This window comes from Myotis daubentonii, chromosome 2 (genome assembly GCF_963259705.1).
Source record: "Myotis daubentonii chromosome 2, mMyoDau2.1, whole genome shotgun sequence".
NCBI classification, from domain to species: Eukaryota; Metazoa; Chordata; class Mammalia; order Chiroptera; family Vespertilionidae; genus Myotis; species Myotis daubentonii.
Window position 1 is genome coordinate 61,773,751 of NC_081841.1, and position 22,554 is coordinate 61,796,304.

At 42.8% G+C, this 22,554-nt stretch overlaps 1 protein-coding gene across 2 annotated transcripts in view; it reads right to left on the minus strand.

Moving 5' to 3' along the window:
• Positions 1–5,520: 5,520 nt before the first annotated feature.
• Positions 5,521–22,554, minus strand: part of PPM1H (protein phosphatase, Mg2+/Mn2+ dependent 1H) — a 235,934-nt gene continuing 218,900 nt past the window's right edge. For both annotated transcript variants that reach the window (XM_059683480.1, XM_059683482.1), the window contains exon 10: positions 5,521–10,226. In XM_059683480.1, coding sequence (XP_059539463.1) covers positions 10,079–10,226 — 148 coding nt within the window. In that variant the 3' untranslated portion in view covers positions 5,521–10,078. The remainder of the gene's footprint in view (positions 10,227–22,554) is intronic.

Consider the following 22,554-nt stretch of genomic DNA (forward strand, 5'->3'; position numbering starts at 1 on the left):
TCTACTTTAACTTTTTACTGATTATATTTGTAAAGTAAGAGTAAAAGAGAAAGAGGGTAAAAGAGAAAGCTCCGATTTATATGCTCCTTTCAGAGGAGTGCTATACTCCAGGTCTGCAGTCAGAAGCTCTGTTCCCTTGGACTAGCAATCTGATCAGACCTAGTCCCTGGAAGACAGTCAAGGTGCACTCTGCCCACGCCGCGTGCTCAGTCACACTCTGAATCTTGCAGGCAGCCTATGTGGAATCAATAAAGCAAAGGTTAGCTGGCTGGAAAAGTCTCTTCAGAAGTGAAAGACAAGAGACTAAAAATATAGAGAGATGTATGGAGATCAACAGACTTTAGAGGACTCTGATTACAGAAAAAGCAATTAAAAAGGCAGATTAATTGTAGAATATATAACTCACTCTTTGACCTATCATTTAATTGGAAGGAAAAAACTGGGATGGCAATAAGTTTGAAGTATTTTGTAGACGGGGATTTTTAAATGATGAGAATTTTTAAACAATATTCACAATTTTAAAGTCTTATTTTCCCTGAGATATAACCTAACGCTTTCAAACAACAGTTCTGGGAGCCAAAGAACCACTTGACTCTCCCGAGGGTAATAAATGGTACATGTAATGGTGTCATCGTAAGTGAGGGGTTAAAGGTCTTTGTTTTCCCTTTCATGGCTTTACTGACTTACTAATAATCATTATAAGCTGCATGATGAGGCAAAAGCATAGGTATGGAGGAGAGCTCTTGCTGAGATACCAACACATCCATCAGAGTCTCCGCATTACCGCTATTCTAAGTGTCTTTCCCCTGTCTCAGTCACTCTACCAGGTGCCATATGGAGGATTATGTCCCAAATTACAAACATACTTTTCCAATGCCATTTTCTTATCTTTTTAATTTATATTTTTAAACATTTTACCCCAAATTCCCCAGAGCCAGGTTCTTGGTTTCAGTTATATATTACCCTGTAATAAACTATGCAAATATTAAAACAAAACCATTCTATTTGTTCATGTTTCTGTGGGTCTGGCTGGAATTTGGGCAGGGCTCTGTGTGGGTGGCTCCCCTATGACTTGCATTGTCTGTGGCTTCAGCTGGAATGTCCTGAAGAGCTTAGAACTGGCTGGGCTTCTATCTCATGGTACCACCTGGAGTGTCTCAAGTGAGGCTTGAGGGTCAAAGATGGCCTCACTCCCAGTATCTTGGCACTCTGGTTATCCCCTGGTGGCCTCTTGTCATTCAGTAATCTAGTCTGACATTTGCAGGGTAGCCGGCTTCCAGGAGTGAAAGCAGGTACTACAAGGCCTCTAGAGATCTAGGCTTGGAATTCTGAGAATGTCATGTCCGCATTCTCTTAACCAAAGCAAGTCACAGGCCAAACCAGATTCAAGGGGTGGGGAAACAAATGCCACTTCTTGCTGGGAAAAAGAACATTTATGAACACACATAGAAGGCATTGTTGGCAGCCACCTTGGAGACAATCTACCACATCTTTCAAGAGCTAATCTGATAAACTAAGCTTGCTTATAAGAGAATGTTAGAAAACTCCTCTAATCTTCAGGAATCTAATCCAGGGATTGATTCTTTTCATGAGTCTGTACTGCTGAGTGAGGCATCGTAAGCATTAGGGTACAAGTAAAGTTGAAAAAAGCTGTGGGTTTTACAACAAAATCACTCTTAAGATGAGTATTTTTCTATCTAATTAGCTCCTTTGAACTCATCTTCAGATAAGCAGTAGCCAACTTTTAGTTTTATTTGTGAATCAATATTTTGATTATTTTTAACACTATTATATTTTCTAGATTACTTTTAACTTCCTAGACTCTAAAACTAAACAGAATTAACATTCTTTGATGCCTTATCTCACCTGTTAAGATTCCTTTATAAGATGGTACATTTTACTAACATTTTGTAATACTTAACATGTTTAAGTGAATAAGTAAAGTTTGGACTCTTACTGTCTTTGGCGAGAATATTAGTTACTACCCCTCTCACTAAAGAATACCTTTTGGGATAAGAAGTCTGTTAGGTTGGAGAGCCCAGGATCAGATACATGCAGACATGTGACGAGATAATGGACTACCCCTGGCATTTCTAACAGATCAGCATGCCAGACACAGATACTGGCTTCTCCACGACCCCCACACAGATACTGACTCATTCCTGAATACCTTGCTGACCCCCTGCAGCTGAAACTTCCTTGGCTGAATACCTCAGCTCATGTCCCCGCCCCTCACCCAACTGCAGTATAAAAAAAGCGCCCCCCTCCCTGTTGGCGTGAATCCACGTGCCCTGTCTTTGGGGGTACGTGGGTCTCCCGGGGACACAGAAATAACCTTTTCCTTTCCTTTCTTTTCTGATTCACTGGACTCTCTATTTCTTGCGCTGCCTCCTGAGCCACCTAACCTAACAAAGTCAATCCAACAAGAGGACATATATTTGTAAATATTTATGTACCAAACATAGGGGCACCTAAAACATAAAGTAAATATTAACAGACCTACAGGGAGCAATAGATAACATAACTATAATAGTAGGGAACTTTAATACCCTACTTATAAAAGTGGATAGATCATCAGGACAGAAAAACCCATAAAAATTGGCCTTAAAAGGCATATGTAGACCAGATGGAATTAACCAGATATATATATAGAACATTCCATCCAAAAGCAACAGAGTACACATTATTCTGAAGTGTATGTGGAACATTGTTCATGACACAAAACTAGACTTAACAAATTTAAGAAGATTTAAAATCATATGAAGCATATTTCTGACCACAGTGTTATGAGACTAGAAATAAATTATAAGAAGAAAGCTGGAAAATTCAAATATGTGGAGATTAAACAACATGCTACTGAACAAACAAATGGTCAATGAAGAAACCAGAAGAGATATAAAAAGTATCTTGATACAAATGAAAATGGAAATACAATGCCGGGAGCCGGTCCATGCTTGCTGTTTCAAGGGACCTGGCATATATGGCATACTGTTCTTAATATGTTTGCTCACCTTCTTGGCGCTGTGTTTTAACCAAGGTCACCTCTCCGAGAAAGGTTGAATCCCCAGGTAGGGATTTTCCCCTGAAGTTAGGGAGGGAATAAAACCCCTCAACTAAGTGCCAGGCGGGTAATTAATCCCTTTGACTACGAACAATCATGCTTAAACTACATAATCTTTTCTCCCTGGAATGGAGATAAGAAACGCCCTAACCTTTGTAATAGAGATTGATAGGATTGAATCAACTGGTATAAATACAGTTGTAACAAGACAGAAACACTCAGAACTCAGAACTCATGAGACAGAATTCAGAAGACAGAACCTACATGGGGCCTGGAGACAGAAGAACTTCGCTGGAGAGAACATGGCAAAAGATCCTGGACTGAACCTGACTATAGAACATGGCAAGAGAACCTGACTAGAACCTGGTGACTGGACCTGCCTGGAGAACCTGGACTGAACCTGGCTGGAGATCCTAAGCAGAACCTCTCTGGAGATCCTAGACAGAACTTGGCTGGAGAACTGGCTACAGAACCTGGCTGGAGACCCTGACAACCGAACCCGGCTATGATGATCAACTGAACGCTGTCTCCGTGTCATTCCTTCTTCGCCGACTCCGTCCACGCCTTTGGGGACCCCTGGACCTGCTGGGGTTGGACCCCGGCAATACAACATACAAAATATGCAGTAAAAGCAATTCTAAGAGGGAAGTTCATAGTGATAAATGCCTACCTCAGGAATCAAGAAAAATCTCAAATAAGTGATGGATTAAAGACTTGAAAATAAGACCTGGAACCATAAAACTCCTAGAAGAAAACTTCATCAGTAAGCTCCTTGACATTGGTCTTGAGAATGATTTTTGTGTGTATTTGACAATAAATGTGAGTGTAACAAAAGCAAAAATAAACACATGGGACTACATTAAACTAAAAAGCTTCTGGAGAGCAAAGGAAACCATCAACAAAATGAAAAGGCAACCTACTGAATGGGAGAAAATATTTGCAAATCCCATATAAAGGGATTAAAATCCAGAATATATAAAGAACTCATACAACTCAATAAAAACAAACAATCCAATTAAAAAATGGGCAGAAGATCCGAATAGATATTTCTCCATACAAATGGCCAATAGGTACATGAAAAGATGCTCAACATCAGTAATCATCAGGGAAATGCAAATCAAAACCACAATGAGATATCCCCTTACACCTGTTACAATGGCTGCTATAAAAAAGACAAGAAGTAACAAGTGTTGGCAGAGATGTGGAGAAAAAGGAACTCTTGTGCCTTGTTGGTAAGCATGTAAATGGCGTAGCCACCATAGAAAACAGTATGGCGATTCCTCAGAAAAATTAAATACAGAACTACCATATGATCCAACAGTCCCACTTATGGCTATTTATCCAAACAAAACAAACACTGACTCACAAAAGATACATGCACCCTATGTTCATTGCAGAATTTACAATAGCCAAGATATGAAAACAACCTAAATGTTCATCAATGGATGAATGGAGAAAGAATCTGTAATGCACACACACACACACTGGAACATTCTTCAGTCATAAAAAAAGAATAAAATCTTGCCATTTGCAACAGCATGGATAGACCTGAGGGTACTATGCTAAGCAAAATAAATTAGAGAAATACAAATGCCATATAATCTCACATAGATATGGTATCTTAAAAAAAATAAAACAACTAATAAATACAGAGAATATATTGGTGGTTGTCTAAGGTGGGGTGGGGGTTGGGCAAAATGAGTGAAGAAGTCCAAGGTACAAGTTCCAGTTATAAAATAAATTAGTCACGGGAATATAATGTTCAGTATGATGATTATCCTATATAATAAAAGGCCAGGGACCATAAGCATAATGACAGGAACAACTGCTCAACCAGTCGTCATGAGGTGCATTGACCACCTCTCGGCTCATCCCCCCCCCCCCCCCCCCCCCCGCCCAGCCTGCGAGGGGCAGTGGTGGGCGGGGCGGCGAGGACGAGCAGTGGCGGGTGGGGTGGCCAGCGGCGGGTGGGCTGCGCTGGGCCTCTAGTAGTTAATAATACTGTATTGCATATTTGAATGTTGTTAAGAGTAGAATTTAAAAGTTCCCATCATAAGGAAAAAAATCTGTAACTATATATGATGACAGACATTAACTACTTATTGTAGTGATCATATTACAATATATCCAAATATCAAATCATTATGTTTATACTTGAAACTAATATTATATGTCAATTATACCCCAATAAAATAAAAAAGAAGACCTCTTGGGAGTAATATCCATGGTCATTCTTCTGGTGGCATTGTTGAAATGTGTAGCCTTTACTGCTGTTGTTCCTGTGAGGATTGTTAGTGGTGGCATCTGTTCCCTTTTGATTTACTTTTGAATGTTCACAGTTGGTAACTCCACATTAGGCCATGACACTCTCCCCTCATTCCATTACCTGATATGAAGGAACTTCATAGTGGATTGAAGAAGTGACACAAAAAGTTTTGCTAACGGTGTCCTATATACATATATATATAATATTTTATTTTAAAACATAACTGAGCATATACATTTCTTTAGCTTTTTCCAGGGAACATTGCACCTAAGTTTTGAAACACACAAAATAGATCCCCATTACTGAACAGTTTTCACTTTTGGGTTACAAAAGTCAAGATTTCACAATCACAAAGCATAAAGGTACATGGTTCTGAAATCATTTTCAGGCATATTCCTCTCATTCACTGCACGTAGGGTGTTTCTGGAAACCCAGACCTTATGATACATTCCTTACAAATGGTCTCCACTGTGGGCCTCCCTGGGTCTCCAGAAGAAACAAAGAAAATGGAGGCAAAAAAGGAGGGAAGGAGTAACCTCAGGACGCCTCAAACAAACACAAATACTATGGAGGATTAGAAGAGTGGAGGACACAAGGTTCTCCTTCAAGTACATCATAGTAGAAAACAACACGTACAGCCTCATTTGGTCACTGTCTACCTGGTCTCTGCATGAACAAAACTGCATCTAAGATGCAAAGGAAAAATTAAAGCTATTTACAGATAACGCCATGAATTGGAAAGTGCAGTGCTCCTCAGACTGGCACTCAGATATGGTGCTCACATAAGAGGCAAATCGGGCTGCTCATGTAGTGTCTTGAAAAATCCCCGTCACCAACACAAGACCAGTTTGCTCAGCAAGATGGGCTATGGTGTGCAGGCTGCAAAATTTCTCTGCAATTGTAAATCCTCAAAAATCCAAGTTCCTGTTATATGCTTTTTACTTTTTTCTTAGATCTGGTAACTTTTTGGGTCAGCCGGGTTGTTCTTTGCATAGACAATGACTCTCACTGCTTTCTCCAAGTGTCCCAGAAGCACTAACTTACTGAAAATAGAAACTCATAAAAGCTTAATAGATTCACTCTGAAAAGAGTGGGACTGCTGGGTCATTTAAGGAATGGCAAGATCCTCAAACTGTGATGGAAAGAAAACCACTGACCACTTGTGGCCTTGTAAATTAAAGATGACAGGCAGATGGGAAAGGAGGTGAGATCAAGAGGAGAATTAGATTTTTAAAGATTTGGGAGATTTTTTCCTAAGTGTTTTCTTTCTAATCTTCCTGGTAAACCAGAAAACCCTCCCTGAATGGCCACGATCCTAGGCCAAATCTGGGTACCAGGACACTCATCCCTGCCTACCAATATCTATCTACTGCGGTAGATCTCCCCAAAATAAATGAATACCTAGAAGAGTAAGAAGAGAGTGAGTGAGCACAGCTGACTTCACATAGTCTCATGGAGGTACATTGCTAAGGATTGAAAAAATTAAGCACCCTAAATTTCCCAAAGCTGAATACTGTGGAAAAGAACTGAAATTCCCACTTTGAGGGAGGGTGGTGGGGGACGTTGTCTTAGTAGTTGGCCTAGCTGATTTTCAGTTCTATCCAAGAGTAGCAGTTATGTAAACACAACCACTGCAGAACATCCCCTCCTCCTTCTGACTGCTGGCACTGCTCTGATTTCAGGCGTTTAGATAACAAAGGTTTGGCTGTTGCCTGGGAAGATGAGGCAGTATGGATGAAGTGTAAATTTGCTCTCTTTAAGGAAGAGAGTGTCAGATATTTGAAAGAGCAGGGACCAGCCCAACAACAAGATTTAGAACAGGAAGAGCCTTTCATTACAGGACGTGGCCACACACCTCCAAGACAACCATAAAGACTTGACGAGGAAAACAAGACTCCCTCTGAGGCTGTGAGGACAAGCAGGTTGGGCTACAACTCAGATGCGGACAATTTCAGAACCACATATACATACATTCTGCAGAATTTTGAGTGTTGCCTTTAGACCAGCCGTGGGCAAACTACGGCTCGCTTGAAATGAATAAAACTATTGAAAAAAAAAGACCGTACCCTTTGATGTAATGATGTTTACTTTGAATTTATATTAGTTCACACAAACACTCCATCCATGCTTTTGTTCCGGCCCTCCGCTCCAGTTTAAGAACCCATTGTGGCCCTCGAGTCAAAAAGTTTGCCCACCCCTGCTTTAGACCCTTCCAGGAATGCTCCAGGACCCTACCTGTTATGTAGACACCGTTACTGCTCTGAGATGGAATGATGTAGGGTCTGGGTAAAAAATAAAGCTAAAACCGAGTAAGTTCAATGCACAGAGCTGGGTAGATTTTTCCATGAGCATAACAAATAATTTTTTCCACATTTGATTTATTCACCTCATTTGTAGTTTTCCTCCCATACTCCCAATAGAATCATGGCTTCAGCTTGCTACTGAGCTCTTTTTACCCAACGGGGCTTATGAAAAGAATTCCTAGTTACCCAACTAAAAGCAGTAGGACTAAATGTGCAAGATTAGGATACACTGAATAAGGGAGTTCCAGAATTTTTCCTGAGACATGCCTTGGCAGTAAATGAATTGATGAATTAAGACATGTCATATCTACATGTCTGCATCGACACTCTGACTCTCGTGGCTCAATTAAAACTGGAGAAGCTCAAGATAGGGAGTACATAAAAGCTCAGGAAAGGGAAAAGAAATGAAAGGCAATGGAAACATAGGAAAGAGGTGACTGCTTCCTAAAGCTGATAACTTGGAATCCTCCAAGGGAAACTCTCAAGATTCCAATTTATATGTGGGTTAGGGAGTCAAGGCAGGAACAGAAAATGGACCACACTGCTGTAGGATGCCTGCATGTTTTTCCATAGCATAATATTCTGCCAGAGAAGCAAACTGTCTACCATAAACTTCTCTCCACAGAGTGCCTGGGGTAGCTAAGATTTATCGGAGGAGGAGGGACGCTACCAGATGAAGAGGATGCCTGACAAGGTTGTAGTCCAGTTCTTCCCAGACACCATTTTGGCAACCACCTGATGGATGAATTCCCACAGTACTTCACCCACCAGGCTGAGCACTGTTTCCACACTGTGGGATGAACACAGAATAGGAAGGCTCCAGGCCATTCCTAAAAAAATATCTATAAATCCAGGTATGCAGGTGATGAACTCTCCTGGAGGAAAGGTCCTGTCTTCTCCTGTGGGGAAGGGTTTCAAGAACATGAGAAATGGAATGGGCTCTCCAGCATTTTGGGGGACCACCGCAATGGCTCTTTCTTCACTGAATGTTTTAATTACAAGAAGTTGCCCAGATGGTGGTGATACTGCAGGAGCTCTTCAGGAAGAAGGCTCAGTAATGGGGTGTTGCTCTACAAGGTACCCGTGCAGAGCAGCAGTCTAAGAGATAGAAGGGATTGCTAACCATCTATTTTCCAGTTACTTCAGGCAGTGAAGCACCTGGCAGATCTGATCCGTCCACTGCTTCTGTGGATGCTCCAGGAGGAACACTCAGAGGGAACAGTAGTCTAAGTGGTTGGGTGGCTGGGACCTGGAGAAGGAACATGTGAATGGCCAGTCAACCCAATTTAAATTCTGTTTCATCAAATTCAGTCTGAGTGGGTCTTGTCCAAAGATGGTGGGGAGAGGGCCTGCTGTTCCCTGACAGACTCTGATGCTTACACATTGTTTGGAGTGGGCCTGGGAGCCCTTGCAGCCCATGAAATCTGGATTTAAAGTGGAGGTAAGGTTCTGAAATGAGGTGTGGTGAACTGACTGACATTAAGGGACTTCCCACACAGCTCTATTAAACACTGCTTTACGTGTGTACTTGTGGCACAGCAAGGATGGGTTGGGATCTGGAAGCAATCATTCCAGAAATGAAAACCCAGATTCAGAAACCAACAGAAACCTCAAACAACACAAGGGAGACCCTTGAAGACAAAAGAGGAACTGCTGGCCCAAAGAAATACCCCAAGTTTCATGAAAACACTGATTTAGTGGGGGAAAAAATCAACCTAGAAACAAATTATTACACAACAAAGACAGCACTCTGTTAACCAGGGCACTGCTCCAGAGGTCTGCCTGGGTGGTGTGGGTTACAGGATACAGTGACAGCCTGGGTTGGACTTGGACACACAAATTCCTCAGCAAGGAGTTGGAAAGTCCCAGGCCTGGTCTATGGAAACAATTAAGATTCAAGAAATTAAAAAAAAGTTCCAACCTTACCCCATCCTCATCATCATGAAAGAATAGAGAGAGACACACACATAGATAGCGTTCCCTGAAATAAATCTCAGGCTTAGTAGAAGGTGGGCGCTCACACTTTCTGAGGCATGATCCCCAATGTTCCAACCCGTAGACAAATTGGCAGCTTGACAGACGAAGAGTCTTCTGCCAGTTACACCTGAAAATGGCTGCCCCAGCATTCCAGATAAAATAAATATGATTATGTGCCCAAAATAGGCAACGGCCACTTAGGAGGCCTATTGAAGGAACCAAAAGAAACAACACTCAGTAGCAGCCTTTAGGTTTTGCTTTTGTTGAGTATCCAGACCTGTTAACTAAAGCGGTAACTGAAACCTATTGATCCTCTTGAAACACAGCCAGAGGCTTTGGGCAGCAAACTCTCCATCTGGGCTGGGAAGAGGTGGCACCATCTGGAACTCTGCTGGGGCACTTCCCAGTCCTGCCCTGCCAAGAGGCATCCCAGCTTTCTTCCTTCTGATCTTCCAATCCCCTGAGTTGTTTTCATGACAGTTTATTTCCATGTATTAAAGGAATGACATATACAGAAATGTCATCTCCTGAGCCCAGTCGGTCATTAGATATCCGCCATCCTCTGTCCTTCAGGACACCACGAGCACGCATCACCAGGTCCTGAGCTGCCAGTGTGTACCTGTGCAGGGAGGAGCAAGAGCAAGACCATCAGTGCAGCATCAGGCAAAAGCTGGGGTCAGGCAAAGTTAGAAAGAAGGTATCACTATAGGTACATAAACAGTTTTTGGATACTCTTAAAGTCTCAAAAGACTAGGTCACCTTTTTCCACATGTGGGATGCCTAATATAAATTACTAGAGGCCCAGTGCATGAAATTCGTACATGGGGGTGGGGGTGGGGTGGGGTTCCTCAGCCAGGCCTGTGCCCTCTTATAGTCCGGGACTCCTCGGGGGATGTCCGCCTGCCGGCTTAGGCCCGATTCCCTGGGGATCGGGCCTAAGCTGGCAGTCAGACTTCCCTTTCCCAGTCTGGGGCTCTCGCAGTCCAGGACCCCTCGCTCCTCACTGCCCACCTGCAATGGAGGCGGGAGAGGTTCCTGCCACTGCCGCTGTGCTTGCCAGTTGTGAGTCCGGCTTCTGGCTGAGTGGTGCTCCCCCTGTGGGAGTGCACTGACCACCAGGGGGTAGCTCCTGCATTGAGCGTCTGCCCCCTGGTGGTCAGTGCGCATTATAGTGACTGGTTGTTCCGCTGTTCGGTCGATTTGCATATTAGGGTTTTATTATATAGGATTTTTTAGATGGTACAGTGGGGCCTTGACTTACGAGTGTCCCGACTAACGAGTTTTTCGAGATAAGAGCCGTCTCTCGGCCGATTTTTTGCTTTGAGTTGCGAGCTAAAATTCGGGTTACGAGCCAGCTTCAGATACCCCACCGCTAGTTGGCGCAGCGAACGTCACAGTGAACGCCACAACATCAGCCCAGCATCACATGTTTCACTCGTTGACTTTATGATTTGACATACGAGTAATCTGAGTTATGAGCTCCGTCACGGAACTAATTAAACTCGTAAGTCAAGGCCCCACTGTAGTTGGACAAGACACTAGGTGCATTAAATAACCTAAATTAATCTGTTGTTCAGTCCTCTTTTGAGGTTTATGATGATGATAAGGACAGAGTCAAAGTTTGGTGCACGGACTTGCTCAGGCTCAGGGTTTTCCATGGCAAACAGTGTCTAGCTAAAAAAGTACACGGGAAAAATAAGACCTTTTATTTTCAGTTATGCTTATTTTTAGGACCATGTTCCTTTTAGGACAAAGGATAGTCATTTTCCATTTATGGTGGGGGTAAAATTTGCTTTTTAAAAGTGAGTTGATTTAAAGAAAAATATTAATGATACACATGTAGCATAGAAATATAGTAAAAATGGGAAGGTTTTATTGGTAAATGACTGGTAAATCCTGATCTGTGTGAGCTGTTCCACCCACCCTTATCTATGCTACACTCTCCTCTTGACCAATGTAAGTACAGTGAGGTATGCTCCAAAAACTTGAAAATAAGATTGTTCACTGAGATTTAAACTCTAAACTTAAGAAAACAGAATAAATGGCCTGGCTGGCATGGCTCAGGAGGTCACGGTTCAATTCCTGGTCAGGGCACATGCCCGGTTTGCAGGCTTGATCCCCAGTGTGGGATGTGTGGGAGGTAGCCAATCAATGATTCTCTCATCATTGATATTTCTTTCCCCCCTCTCTCCCTCTCTCTCTTTCTCTCCCCCTCCCCCTTCCTCTCTGAAGTCAATAAAAACATATTTAAAAAGAAAAAAAAATAACTGATATAAGCTGATGGAAAGTATTAAAACGTAGTGAAAGACAAATGTGGGAGGTGATTTGGGTGGGTGTGGGCATAGGTTAGCCTCGAGGCAAAAAACCTGAGACAAAACATTGGCAGATGCCTATAGAAATACTGATTAGAAAGTCTTTGCTGGCAGATTTCAAAGAAATTTAGTTTCACCAGTAGGACCATATTTATTGTGATGGCTTACTCTCTTAACCTATGACATTAAACATGATTCACCTTTATTCTGATTTCATGTTCACCAATAACCTGTTTATGATCTGCCTCCCTGTAAAGGCCTGCCTACAGGAAAAGACTAAGCTAATCACTTAGAGTTTTAGAATATCAGTCAGTTATATTTTTCCATATAAATGTCAACTGGCATTTTGGTTTGCAGATCAATCTTGTACGCTTGGTTAAGGTGAGCTGAGTTCTGATAATGAATCTGTTCTTTGTGTGATTAAACTAGTTTCTGAACCTGAAAAGCTAAAAGCTAGACTCTGGTAAATCACCAAGATAATAAATGCCATCCTATAAGGAAGGCCTCCTAGAAGCCAGCCCCTGGAACCTTTAATAAGAGACATGCTGAAATTACCAGTGGCCTTTCCCTCCTTGGAATGTCTTTGCCTTGCTTTCAGAATTGTGAGTTAAGGAATTAGAAAACCAGAAACTCTCCATTTCTTCTGTTAAAACCCTTTATGAATTCATCAATTCTCATGTTACAAGAGATCTGCATCTAGCCCCATGGTTCCATTGTTTAAGACCAAGGTCTGTAGGGAAAGATCTCAATATTGTTAAGATTCCAGGTTGTACAGTCTATGAAACTCAAGTTTACTTATACAGCCCAGGTAGAAGACAGAAGGTGACAAAGCAGAGGCTATTTTAGTTCACACACAACAAATGCTTTTTCTTCTGGAGGATGGGTGTTACGTGGGAAAGAGAGAAATCCCTTTTTCAACTGGTATTGAGAGAATTATCGGCTTAGAGGCAGGAATCTCTGTTCCATCTGAGGGCTAGGTAGCCCTCTCTTCGGGTTCTTCTGTTGAGATCAGGAAATAAACAGGCCTCCAAAGAGGTCTTTGGCTAAAGAGACAAATAAATGTCCCTAAATTTACATACCAAAGCTCATATGTTATATTCAGTAGAGTTTCTCAGATGCTCTTGGTTACTCTTGGTTTTGTATTAAATCGTACATCTGAGATTTAACCACATAAGGAAAGGCTACTATAAATATAAGGGTGATGTTTATTATCCTGGTGATTAGCCTTTCAAATTCAGAAACCTGGCTAAGTTAATATACTGAGCAGGTTCATCTGTCAGGGTTGAGCACACCTTAATCCAGCTTATGAGCAGACTAGACATAGAAAATTATGGCAAATTATTGGAAAAGATCACTGACAGTAAAAGAAAGATATTCAAAGATATATAAAAAAAATAAAAGAATTCAAGATAGCTCCTGTGGCTAGTGTAGAGGCAAATAGTCCTATCGGCCTCAACAGGTCCTGTATTCAAGGGACAATGACTGAGAGGTCAAGGTTAAACACTGTCCAACTGGTTTTATTTAAGTCTTGAAAGAGTATCATTCATAGTTAAAGGCAACAGACCACCGTAATATTGCTAGTGACTTTGGGTATTGTAAAAATGGTCAAAATTAGCTTTGGTATTTTATTTTATTATTATTTTTTTAAATCCTCACCTGAGGAATGAGAATATTTTTTCCATTGATTTTTTTAGAGTAGGAGGGAGGGAGCGGGGAGGGAGAGAGAAACATCCATGTGAAAGAGACACATTGACTGGTTGCCTCCCACACATGCTCTGACTGGGATCAGGCTTGAACCTGCAACCCTCTGCATGCCAATGCTCTAACCACTGTGCAACACTGGCCAGGGTTAGCTTTGGTATTTTACTATTATTATTTTTAGCTTTGGTATTTTAAAATGCAGCATTAGGTTACCTCAAGAAGATGGTTACACAGGAAATTCATTTCTCTGAAGGTTCTAGATAATTAAAAGGGTTTTTTTTTAATGTTTTTATTCATTTTAGAGAGAAAGGGAAAGGGGGAGATAGAAACATCAATGATGAGAGAGAATCATTGATCAGATGTCTCCTGCGCCCCCCACCGGGGATTGAACCTGAAACCTGGCCACGTGCCCTGACCTGGAATTGAACTGTGACCTCCTGGTTCATGGGTTTACGCTCAACCACACTGGCCAGGCTAAAGTTTTATTCTTAAAAGTGGTTCTTGCCTATTCCAAGATTATTTCCCTTGAGCCTGCATTTCTCTTACCATCCATTGTCTTCCCTTCAGTGTTAAACTTCTTGAGAGAGAGAAATCCATTCCTGCTTCCTGATTTCTTACTTCTCATTTTTTGCCTTAATCTCTTACCAGTAGGCACAATACTCAAATTAGTCTGTTCTCTTAAAGCTTGACCGAAAGGCTTCTTCTCAACACTCATTCTGCTCTCACCCTTTCTCCACACAGATACTGCTGATCATCTTCTTTATCTTTGAAGTCTCCTATCCTTTCTTCTTGAATTCTCCTCTTTGGAGCTGCCATGCCGCCACACACTTTAAGTTCTCTTCCTGTGTCTGGACTTCGTGACACATGGCACAAGTTCTCTCCAATGCCTCTTCCTAATTTCTTTTGCAACCCCCCATTAAGACTTAGGCAGCAGTCAATAAATGTTAACTTCTTTTCACTTCCAAGGTGGGTCTTGCCCCTCTATCATCCTTAACTAATGGTATCCTCAGTTTCTTAGGCAAGAAACCATAGTCATTTTCAATGCTACCTCTCACCCTGATGTTTTTCTTTCTTTTTAAATCCTCACCCGAGAATATATTTTTCATTGATTCTAGACACAGATGAAGGGAGAGTGAGAGAAAGAACATCAATGCGAGAGAAAAATATCAAATGGTTGCCTCTAGTATGCACCCCCACCAGGGATTGAACCCGCAACTTGGGTATGTGCCCTGACTGGGAATCAAACCTGTGACCCTTTGGTGCACTGGACAACGCTCTAACCAACTGAGCCACACTGGGTAGGGCTCACCCTGATATTTTCAATGATAAATCCATAAGGCAGAGTAGGGCTTTTAAACTTGTTATTATTTTAAGTGTATTTTATTAGTGGTACATTGTTAAATAAAATAAAGATAACCTTATAGTGATTAAGATATAAGTTAAATCTGTTTTGCCATCACTCATAAACACAGATAGGTTAATAGACAGACACACTTATTTTGTACTTTCTATTTCTTATGTTTTCTTTTCCTTCATTCCTGTTTCTGTTGGATTGATAGCTTTAATACCTTTTTCTTCCCTCTACTGGTTTAGAAGTGTTAGTTTATTATTTTTATTCTTTTAGCAGTTATGCTTAAATTTTTCATATATGAGTTAATCAAATTTATGTTCCCCTCTTGAAAATAAAGGATCTTAGAATGCCCTCTTTCATCTTCCATGTTACTACCATTTTAATTTCAACTTGTTTTTCAAGACTACTAGCCACTGTCATCATTTATAACTTATATAAAGAAACCAAAATACTAACTTCTTTGCCTTTTGAAGTTCATTCCTTCCTTCTGGATTTGATTTTCTTCTGTTGAAAGAAAATTTTTGCTAAAAATGTACTTCAGGGATTTGTGAGGAATAAACTCACTCAATCGTTGGATGACAAAATTCTTTATTTTTGCCTTTAATATTGAATGATAGCTTTATTAGATATAGAACATTAGATTGGCCATTATTTCCCATCAGCAGTTTGGAAATAATATTCCGTTCACTTCTGACTTCTTTTGTTGAGGAGAAGTCTGTTTTGTGTAATTTCTTTATAAGATGTCTTTTCTCACTGGTTGCTTTTAAATTGTTTTTGTTTTGTGGTTGATGGTAATAAATTCCACTAAGACTGGGGTGGGGAATATCCAGCCAGCAGGCTGTGTAAGGCCCAAGAAATCATTGGGTCTGGCCCTGACAAGGCATTACGGTGAGTTAATTAAATGTTTGACCAAATAGAGCAGGCTAATTTTTAAGATGATACTTTTGTGTGGCCCACAAATGATGTTATAAACATCCAAATGGCCCTTGGCAGAAAAAGGATTCCTCACCCCTGCACCAAGATGTAGTTTGGCTAACAATGAGGATTCCTTTTTCTTTATTTATCCTGGTTGGAAATTAGTTTTACTTCTTCAAACTGAGAAGATAGTTGATTCTGGAAAATTCTCAGCTGTGAATTTTGGAATTGGAATATTTCCTCCCTTCTATTTTTTTATATTTTTTCCATACACCTCTATTAGATCTTCTCTTTTTACCTTCTAGATTTCAGCTTCTTTTGTTTTCTTTTTTAGCTGCCTGTAATACCTTTAAATTCACCGATTCCTACTTTAGCAGTTTACTATTCAATCCATTCAGTGAGTTACTTTATTACAATGACATCTTTTTCATCATTGTGAATTTATATTTTATTCTTTTCCAAAGCCACCTCCTTTTGCCTTCCAATTCTATTGTAATGTTTACAGTTTCTCTCAACCTGTTCTATTAGGTTTTGGGGGAGTGCTGGAGGGACGGCTCCATTATATCTCACTAGGGGCCCCATGCATGAAATTTGTGCAAGGGGCTTCGCCCTTGTAGCCATGGCAGCTTCCCTCAGCCCTTGCAGCCCCGGCTTCATCTGGAAGGTCATCTGGAAGGTTGTTCAGCTGTCTGGTCTAATTAGCATATTACTCTTTTATTATTATAGATTATTCCTTCTCACGGTGAATTTGAAGGTAAGATATAAGCTTATCTTAAGCAGGGGGTTAAACACTGTAAACACTATGTGCCCTGGGCTAATTGAAAATTTGCCTTCACGTACTTGGGGACACCCTGGGTTCTTCCAGCCCTAGAGCATGTGTTGTAAATTTCTTGTTTTAGGATCTCTATACCACTGGAGTGGTGTGAAGTTTCGCTTCACACTTTTACTGTGTTGTGGGTCTACCCAGCCATTTTTCTCTCCTTTTAACAACTCACTTCCATCAGCTTCTAGTGATCACCCCGGACCCATGTGCTTCAAGGAAGGCAAGCCCCAACATTAAGTGGGAAGTTTAGGGAGAATCCCTAGGTCCTTTTCTTCCAACACTGTTGGAAGAACACTTCTCCACAACACTTGTCTTTGCCAGGCTTTTCCAATGAGCAGTCTGCATAGGTAACTGAAGAGAAAGATTAGACGCTACATTCAATAACTTAACAGTGCAACTGAACTCTAGGCCCAGTTTCCTGACGGTTCCTTCTCACTACAGGAGGCCCTGTATCGAAATGAAGTCAGAAACAGCTTTCAGGTAAATTGAGGCCACTAGCAGGGAGCTTTCCTCATAAACTGATTAACTCAACAAAACCCCCGGAACCTAACTCTTGGGAGGTGTTTTGCCCTGGCACCAGTACCCAGCCAAGCTGGGGGCCATTTGAGAGCTCACTAGCACCCATATTCCAGGGCCAACTTGCTCCATGCATGAAACCATTAGCAAGGCTGCTTTATATTAAGGTACAGGAAGAAACAACTTCTCGTGGCGGGAAAGAACTGTTTCTCCTCTCTCCCATTTTGTGCTCAAGTTTCTATCTGACAAGGGCTGCCTGGTTTGCTGACAATGAAAGAAGGATGCTTAATGTGGCAGTAAAATAGGAGGGCTCCACAGGTTTGTTACAGAGGCTGAACACAAGGGTGTACACGTGCCACAGACTGAGGGGTGTAAGGAGCGGTGGGAGAAAATTGGAGTCAAAACATATAGGAGAGTAGCAAAGAATACAGTACAGCTGAAGGCAGTGAACAGGAAGTGGGATCTGGGACCCAGCAGCCGGGACTCTGAGGCAGGCTGCGGAGCCTGGCGATTCTGGAAGCTGGCTGAGGAGTGAGGTCCACTGCTGAAAGCCTTGTTCAGAATCCTGGATAGACTGCGTTAGAGAAATGCTGGTCATTTGAAGTACTCTCTCCCCTAATGAAGAGTCTCCCTGGGAGTGATTTTGTATTTTGAGAACACTTTTTGCTTCTCTGGCTGAAGCTTTCAATATTGACCAGCAAAGCTCTGCTGAAAGAAACGGCTGCCGGGGAGGGATCTGACTTGGCACGCTTCACAGGGCTTGGCTCTGAGAGGGAGAGAGCAGAGAAAGGCCAGCAGGGAAAGCAAGCAGGGAAGAGGGGCTGAAGAACTATGGGAAGGCCAGAAGTCCTTTCACAACCACTGCCTCTAATGTCAGGGTGGAGGAGACTGATAAATCCTCAATTGTCTCTGCTGTCCTTGCTGTTTCTGTGGCTGTTCTTAGTTCTTTCACCTCCTCTGTGGAGCACACAAAGGGCTCAGGGGTGGATGTGGGTTGGCTAGGGTCCAATCCTGGCTTTACCACTGCCCAGATGGGTGGCTCTGGAAAAATTCCTCAGCCTCTTGGAGCCCCCTTTTCTTTCTTATAAATCTGGGATAATGGTAGTGCAGACCTCAAAGGTTCCTGCCAGGAATAAAGGAAGTCCTTCTCATAAAGCACCCAGCACAGTGCCTGGCACCTGGTCAGGGGTCAGTGAAGGTGAGCTGTCATTTTACTCATTAGACATAAAATGTCTCTCTCCTCCCCCAAGAGTTTTGCCTTAAGTCATCCACCTCTTGTAGAATCTTGTTTCCCACCAGTCCCATCTGAATCAGCACTGGGGTGTCAAAAATAGGTCCACTGCAGGCCTCAGGCTGCAAACATGCCTGAAAGTCTCAATAGTTCTAGTTGGGTGGGAACTTCTATTTGCCATTTGGATGGTACAGACAGGGTCTTACAAGAGTGGCAGGAACTGGGGGATTAATGGGTCCCAAATATTTGCATATAAAAGGCGGCCTCCATCTGCTGATGCCCTGCAGTAATGGAGTGTGATGGGAAAAGGAGGAGGAATCCTCTTTGCATTCTGAGCAGGCCTCTTAGATTTAAGAGGTAGAAAAGCTCTCCCAGGCTTTGGAACATTGGCAGGGATCTATGGTGACTGGATGGGTGGGGGTGGGAGGTGACTTGGAGAGGGCTCTTTGTTTTGCTCAGACCCTGGCAACTCATCAGGGAGGAGGCATGTCTTCGGCTCAGGGCTGGGAGCCGAGCCACACATGTCCCTCGCCCTGCCCAGAAGCCGCTCATGCCCAAGGTGCTGGGACTCCACTCTGGAAATATACTGAGACACGGGAATCATGACAGCTGCTGTCTGCAACACTGTCACTGTGTCCTGCAGCAAGGGTTTGTGTGCCAGCAGATACAAGTTCACAGACTGGGGAGAGCTCCCCACCACACAGGAGACGGCAAGACTGCCAGCCAGGCACTGCCCACCTTTCTGCCCCTGGCACCAGCACCCCGGTTTCTTAGGTTGTGCATGTTTATTTTAGTTGGAATCCCAAACATTTCAATGTGAGTGTTCATAATAGACCATTTCCTTCTCAATCCTTCCTGGCAAACCCTTTAAAATGCCCCAATGCTCCAACCAAGTGGCCACACAGCCCTGTTCTAACGCCACATAAACAGCACCGAGGAAAGGCGGGCCTGGCGTGTGCTGCTCAGAGGCTGTCATGAGCAGGGTCACGGGCTGGCTTCCAAATTCCCAGGGACCTGAATATGCTAAACACTGAGAAAGAAAAATGCAGATTTTATCTAGTCTTCAAACTCCAGATCAAACACTAATGACATTTGTAAGACCTGTAACTGATGGGGGCGGGGAGGCTTCCTTTGGCATTTGAGGCCTAGTTTTTGAAAACCATAAGGCACTGGTCAGCTAACTCATGGAAAGATTTCATAAAAAAAAAAAAAAAAAAAAAAATTTTGTCTTCTGCCAGAATAAATTTCATATTATCAGTGTAACACAAACTAGCATTTAATACCTACATTAGTATCCTGCTGTCAGTGTTAGTGGGTGTTTGACTATTAACTCTCCACTGATGACTCTTTCTTAGCAAGGCACAAGGTTTTCTGAGCCTCAGAGAAAGTGGATGTGAAGAACAGCATTCGAAACGTGACCATCAAGAAAGCTTCTCTCCTTAGGGAAATGCTCTACAGAGTTTACAGTATATTGGTATTTATAGACTTAACAGCCCATAACAAACCCCTCTAGTATCATGGCAGGGGGTGGAGGGCCGTTAGGTACAAGCTACAAAGATGAGATTTCCACAGACCAGTTTGGGAAATGAAGGACTGAGCAGCAAAGCCTTGCAAAGTTTTGCCTGGGCATTTTGAATGTGACTCCATGCCACATTTTCATGTTTAGTTACCTGCTCTTTGGCCCTCGTTCCTCTGTACGTTGCCCATGCCCTTTCCTTTTAGTAATAGTAATCATCTGTTCCTTTCTGACAAAATATCAAGCATCTTCTTTGAGTGTTGACATCCTTGCCCCCATTTTGAATATTGTTCCCAGGAGACTCACCCCCAAACCTCTAGCCTCAAATTGGGGGAGAGCCAATCCCAGGTGTGTTGCCTCAGGGTCTTCAGATCTCAAAAGAAAATTTTACTGGAATTATAGAGCCCTACAGGCAGTGCAGCCCACCTCCATGACTCCAGCAACCCCTCTAAAATGTTAGCTTGCATATTTCCTCTGAACAGTTCATTTCATGACCCCACATTCACAGAACTGCCAGCCCTGCTACACTGCAGGGCAAACTCCAATAAAAAGGAGAGAGAGAAAGAAATCCCTTGCCGCACTCACATGCTGGCTTGCCCACAGAGCCTCCTTTTAATTTTCTAGTTCCTCTGTCAGGACAGTTCAAAATAGCAAAAGGACTTACTACACTGGGGTTAAGAAGATCTCACAGCTAATTTTCACCCATCTCTGCCGAGAGGATGGTGCAAGGGTCAGAACTTCACAAACTCATCTTTATGATAATCATCTCTTCCCTCACAACTCACTCTGGAGAGTGAGCCGCTATTTTAAATTTCTTATTGGAATTGATGTCATGAGAGGAAGACTATTCTGGCAGTTTGTTGAGAATGTCTGGAAAGAGGAAAAATAAAAATAAAAAGCAAAGGGGGAAAAAACCCCACCCTTAAAAAAGCCAAAAATCGCGCCTCTCACAGGGCAGAGGCTAAATTTCTAGACAAAACTGGGTGAACCTGGCAAAACTTAGTCGAACAGGCCCATTCAAAACCTCAAATGAAGAAACATTTTGTTGTTCTTCATACCTGCTTTGTTGTCGTTCCTCTCTCTCAGGCTGCCCACAATAGGCTGACCTCATTTGGTCAGCCTCCTCAGGCTCGCACCCAGGGACCCTCCACTCCCAACTCCCAGGATGAAACAGGCAACCTACGGTCCTGGTACCTTTGGGGAGAAGTGAATCCTTCTGGCTGAGGAAAGGCTCAAGGAGCCTCTGGAATTAGAGTGGGTCCTTCTTCATCACAAAATGATGATTCAGGCTGAAACTTATTAGGATGACCGACTTCCACTCGGCTTCCTCCCTCCCTCCCTCCCTCCCTCCCTCCCTCCCTCCCTCCCTCCCTCCCTCCTTTCCTTCCGAGCAAAGGTAGAGATTTATTGAAGAACAAGTGCAGACTCCCACGTGGGGAGGGGGAAAGGGTCCCCCCACTTGTATTTCTGTTGTGCATGACAACATCAGAACAGTTCCCGCTGGGAGGGCACCAGCAGGCCAACTTTTGTGTGGCTTTTGAGCCTGAGCTCTCTGTGGACACACTGAGCCAGGGCTTGAGAGTGGCGCCCTCCTTCCAAATTACACACAGGTACGTGCAAATGTGTCACCATGGAAGAGGACATCATTTTATACAATTCGTAAGTCTGACTTTCCAATACGGCTTAAATTCCTAAGGAGCACACACAGGAAGGGAAATTATCCCGTCTCATGTTTTTGCCATCCGACTGGACCGGGTGTTTTCTGATTAGTAATGGCACCCCTCAGCCATGACTGACTGTCGGGTTCCTTGCCTGGGTCATGTTCTCCCCTCCAATTCCACCTCACCCCTGCATTTCCTGGCTTATTCGTATTTATTCCTCAGGCTGAAGTTTGGACATCCCCTTGCTCTAGGTTAGGCTCCTCTCTTCAGTCACTCATATTGTAACTTCCTTATGCTTCTGTAACTCTCTCTGGAATTTAAACTCCAAGACGGCAGGGACCAGGTCTGTTTTCTTCAAAATCTTCCCCAGGGTCCAGCAGGCCGTGGCTCATAAAACAGGCCCTTAATATTTCCCAAATGAATGAATCTGAATCACAGTCTTTTGGCAAAGAGAGCAGCTTTGCCCCGAAGTTCTGCCTTAAGACCTCAAAAACCAACCAGAATTTTTCTGACCTCCAGCCTGATAATCTATGTTACCAATAAAGCTATGCTCATTTTGTAGCTTTTCCTGTCAACTCTTTCATCTGTCTGACACAGGGTTCTTTCTCAGGCATTGGTTGGCAATCTTCTCTGAAAGGCAAACTGAAGAACTTTTTTGTTTCTGCCCTGTTTGTTCCAGGGAGATCACCGTAAGCCCTGCTGCGGCATTTCTCATGAACCCAGGAGCTTGCTCTGATGTGGCATGCACCTGCCCGGTGACAACCCTGCCCATAGGTGACCACTCCCCGGAGGGCACATTTGTTGCCATGGAGAGAAATAGGCTGGTGAGCAAGACCAGGCCAGCTTGGAAAGATTTAAAAAAAAAGTGTTGGGTGCCTTTTCACTCATACCTGTCAGCTGGCTTTGCAAAGCTTTATAAAA